This window comes from Musca vetustissima, unplaced genomic scaffold (genome assembly GCF_032173495.1).
Source record: "Musca vetustissima isolate MV318-11 ecotype Yass unplaced genomic scaffold, APGP_CSIRO_Mvet_v1 utg18672, whole genome shotgun sequence".
Classification (NCBI taxonomy): domain Eukaryota; kingdom Metazoa; phylum Arthropoda; class Insecta; order Diptera; family Muscidae; genus Musca; species Musca vetustissima.
In genome coordinates this window covers 38,841-43,468 of record NW_026887424.1, presented here as the reverse complement: position 1 = coordinate 43,468, position 4,628 = coordinate 38,841, and the positions used below count along the sequence as shown (strand labels likewise).

At 33.0% G+C, this 4,628-nt stretch overlaps 1 protein-coding gene across 1 annotated transcript; it reads left to right on the top strand.

The window, feature by feature from the left end:
- Positions 1–2,876: 2,876 nt before the first annotated feature.
- On the top strand, positions 2,877–3,984 carry LOC133334998 (succinate dehydrogenase assembly factor 4, mitochondrial-like). Its single transcript, XM_061543303.1, has 2 exons — positions 2,877–2,959; positions 3,685–3,984. The coding sequence occupies exons 1-2, from the start codon at positions 2,905–2,907 to the stop codon at positions 3,969–3,971; spliced, it is 342 nt and encodes a 113-aa protein (XP_061399287.1). The 5' UTR covers positions 2,877–2,904; the 3' UTR covers positions 3,972–3,984.
- Positions 3,985–4,628: the final 644 nt, after the last annotated feature.

The window sequence follows — 4,628 nt, the reverse complement described above, 5'->3', positions numbered from 1 at the left end:
TTTTCAAATTGATACATGGAAAGACAACACATGTAGCATGTTAAGTGTAAATTTTCAATTTAATCGGATAAAAAATAAAAATTTGGCAATCTAAAAACAAATGGGTATACCACATTTGCATCACCTCCTATAATTTAAGAACAACGTTTCGACGTCTATCTTTTTCTAAACGCGATGTTTTGCTACAGCATAATTCTTATTGGAGTTTTTTCCACTTGGTATTTTTAACGATTATTTTTTAAGAAAAAACTTTTTTCTACAACATATTCTTTATGTTTTTAATAAAAATAAATTCATAAAAAAATTTGATGATTTTGTTTCCTAATTAATTATTACGATTTCTGCTGTACCGTTTTAAACCTTTAATAATTATAATGATAACCCGGAATTTGTGCTCGGTCAAGGGCAGCCTCCTCAGCTTATTCGGTAACAACAAAAACAAACGTTCGAACTACCAAAATGTATATTGGTAAAACGCATCACGTGTATGCTTTTTTACAAATATGTTGGTATTCAAAAATAAAACACACAACTTTTTGTGTTCAGCACCAAACTACGATTTTGCGCAGCTCTATTGAAAGACATATTTTGTGAATATAACATCTCTTTCTGCACCAATTCTGCTGTACACATTTTTTTATTAATTTATACATATTGGATTTTCCTTATGAATATGATTTGAGATATTTTCCTAATTGCCTTTTAATTTATGGAATCTCCCAGATGTGCGTAAATATTAAATTACGCACTTCACTCAGGTAGAAGATGAGATGAGATACCACTCGTAATTCATCATGCGTTAAAATTTTTGGAACAAATGCACTTTACGGACACCTCTCAGATAATTTTGAAATTTTTACCATAGGTAGCCCTTCTGATGCTGATTACAGCAACATAATTTTTTCGGGGGGAAATCAGTACTTCCCGAGATATGGGGTTCCAAAGTTCAAAAAATACCCCCACTTTTTATTAAATATATTTAAGAATACCACTCCGAAACATTTAAATTTCTTACAACACATAGTCCTTTTGGAGCTGATTACAACCTAATTATTTTTTTTGGAGAACTTCGTACTTCCGGAATAATTTCAATTTTTTTTCTAAATAGCCGGCCTTCGGCCGGGGATTTAAGACTTTCTCCTATGGACAGGTGGAAAATTGGGCTACGCGAGCAGAATTCTCTTTTAATTTCATTTTTTTTTTCGAAATAGCCGGCCTTCGGCCGGGGATTTAAGACTTTCTCCTGTGGACAGGTGGAAAATTGGGCTACGCGAGCAGAATTCTCTTTTAATTTCAATTTTTTCTAAATAGCCGGCCTTCGGCCGGGGATTTAAGACTTTATCCTATGGACAGGTGGAAAATTGGGTGGAAAATCCGAGTGTCCCTAAAGGAAAAAATTCTGAAATCAAACAAATAATATAAGCTTATTTTTAAAATTTTGGAACTCCATATTTCCGGAAGTACGAAGTTCCCCCCCAAAAAAAATTATGTGGTTGTAATCAGCTCCAAAAGGACTATGTGTTGTAAAAAAACTAAACGTTTCGGAGTGGTATTCTTAAATATGTTTAATAACAAGTGGGGGTATTTTTTGAACTTTGGAACCCCATATCTCGGAAAATACTGATTTCCCCCCGAAAAAAATTATGTTGCTGTAATCAGCATCAGAAGGGCTACCTATGATAAAAATTTCAAAATGATCTGAGAGGTGTCCGTAAAGTGCATTTAAGCCAAATTTTTATTGTAGATGCACATTTTCCCTTTAGTATATGACGAATGATATTGAACTCCTCCAAATGCAGACTGTATCATCTGTCAACAAAAAAACCAACCCAACAAAAAATGTAAACAAAAAACAGCTGGGCGAGGTATTGTTGCTATTTGGGCCTTCCTCCCCTACTTCAGCCAAACGAAAAGTTTCATCAATACTTAAGATATGCTATCGTTTGTTGTTGTTACTGCTGTTCGTTGTCGATGACTAAACCGACCAGTGGGGAACGTGAGTGACGAGACATATTCACGAGACCCAAAACAATACATATTTATTGACGAATGTGTGTGAATACATACTATTAATTGGGGTATGGCTGAACGACAGCGGCATACGTGCATAAAACGACGTACATCCATATAACTGCGAAAAAACGAGTACGTTAATATGTATGTAGATATGTACACTACGTTACATATTGACACTCACTCGACGCTGTAATGTTTGGAGCACATACATATCAAAGTCACGAGAGTATTTGGTTGGTGTTGTATTGTGCATGTACAAACAAAACCAAACCTTAGCAGATAATAATTATATACACAACATGTATATTTATATATAACCATACAACAACAACAATATCAAAGGGTGTTTGATAAACACAACCAAACAAAAAAATGTGTGTTAATGTTTTGTTTTTGTTTCATTTACATTTTGTGTTTGTTTTTCGCATCTCTTCATTGATAACAACAAGAATAAACGGAATCCAACCTTTTACACATGCAGTGAGAGCAGCGCTGCCTTTGTTGCTTTGTTTACTTGGTTTGCCTGTGGATTGTATTGTGCATGACTGCGCTGTCGCTGCCTGTGCGAGAGAGCATTGCGGTAATAACAGCCACAGCCTGAGAGAAAGAGAAGCATGCTTTGGTTTGTTGGTATAAAACCGGCTGTTTGGCACGAAATGGCAAGCATTCATTCCAAAGTTGTCAATCGTATAACTACAAACGTCAGAACAACGTGCTATACGGCAATAAAGTAGTAGCACAAAATAAAATCGAGAAAACAACAGTCTCTTGTGTAACAAAAACATCGACGAGTAAAGATATCAATAAGAAATTCTGTAGTGGAAAACAGAAGTCTATTGTAGATTTTTTCGAAATTTATTCCAAGTTCCAAATACAAATCAATACAAAATGAGTCAAATTGTGAAACAAACCAGCCGCTTGATGCCACAAATCACCAAACAAGGTAAGGAGTGTATTACATGTTTTGTGCCACACCATCCAAATGAAAAACAACAATAACATTCAATGAAAAATTGTGATGATGAAAATCTTTTGGAATTTGGTCACCATTGGACATCGTGGGTCAATGGCCAGTGAATCTAGAATTGTCATCAATAAAAAAATTGTGATTTAAAGAAGTCTCAGAGAATTGCGTTTTAGATTCCAGTTAGTTTCCAATTTTCGGCTGTTTCTAATCCAGAAATGAAAAATACTAAAATGGGTTCTGTGTTCATATTCAAGAATTGAGTGAGAATTATTACGAAAAAATCTTGATATATCGATCGGAAAATCTATAGAATAACTCATTTGATTCGGAAATCGATTTTTCAATCTGAAAAATTTTCAAATAACGGGAGAAATAACGATAAGCTCTTATTTCCAATAAGAAAATATCAAATAAAATACTGTGCCTTACAAAAGTGGACCCGATTTTTAGCAACATTTCGAAATTTGAATTATTTTAAAAATCTCGAATAGAATAGAAACTAATAATTCCAATTTGCAAAAAAATCCAATTAGAATGCAGTTGGATCGATTAAATCGTTATATTTGGAAATATGTGAATATTTGAACTTATAATTTTTACATCGACCATTCTAAATCACAAATTTTCAGATTTTTTCCTATATATTTCTATTTTAAAAATTCAAATTTTAATTAATTTATATTTTTTCTTTTTATTTACAGTGGCCTGCTTCTCCACCTCTTCAGCCCGCCTGCAAGAAGGTGAAACCTTCAAAGGTACCTTGAAACCAAAAAGTGCCCGCTTCATCGAATTCCAAAAGAAATTGAGAGCCAAAACACCATTGGGTAAATTGGATGAATTCTCACGTCATCCCTTCCAAGAAGTTGAACCCTTGAGACCATGGCCCAACAATGTTAACCCCCACACTGGTGAAATCGGTGGTCCCGCCGGCCCTGAGCCCACACGTTATGGCGATTGGGAACGTAAGGGACGTGTATCCGATTTCTAGTCATAAAATCATTAAAATTTAAGTATCCTCAACAGCCATCATCCCAAAATCATCATCCTAATGTTAGTTGATAGTAAGATACATAATAACATAGAGAGGCACTTTAGTTTCTTTCGTTTCACATTACTTTTTTTGTTTTTGTATAATATTAAGAAAATTGTTTAGCTTGTAAGCGTTTGCAAGGCTTCCTCGCTCCATTGACCTGATAACAACATAAGGAAACAAATTGATTTCCTTGATAAATGGGGAAAACATTTTTAATTATTATCGCCTTGCTCTTTAGGATTTACTTAATTGTTCTTCTCTTTTTATTATGCATTGTTAAGTTGTGATTTTTCTACACAACTATCCATAATAGACTGCTGTATACTAATAAAAAAATGTAATAACTCGAAATGTAATGAAATGAGAAAAAAATCAAAAACCAAAAAAAAAAATATTTTAAAATAAAAAAAATATTTAAAAAAATTTAAAAGAAAAACTTGTAATGTGTTTTAATTTAATAAAAATCTTGGGGCTTCTGTTTTCATTTAGAAGAGCGGCATCAAAAATAAAAATTAAATATTATTTTTCGAAAAATATTTTTTAAATACACATTTTACTACAATATTTAAAATATATTGCTAAAATTTGTTTAATAAAAAAAAAAACATTTTA

Excerpts from the sequence above, each read along its gene's own strand:
- LOC133334998 (XM_061543303.1), top strand. The coding sequence starts at position 2,905 with ATGAGTCAAATTGTGAAACAAACCAGCCGCTTGATGCCACAAATCACC. Across the intron at positions 2,960-3,684 it reads GCCACAAATCACCAAACAAG|TGGCCTGCTTCTCCACCTCT; the intron begins GTAAGGAGTGTA and ends TTTTATTTACAG.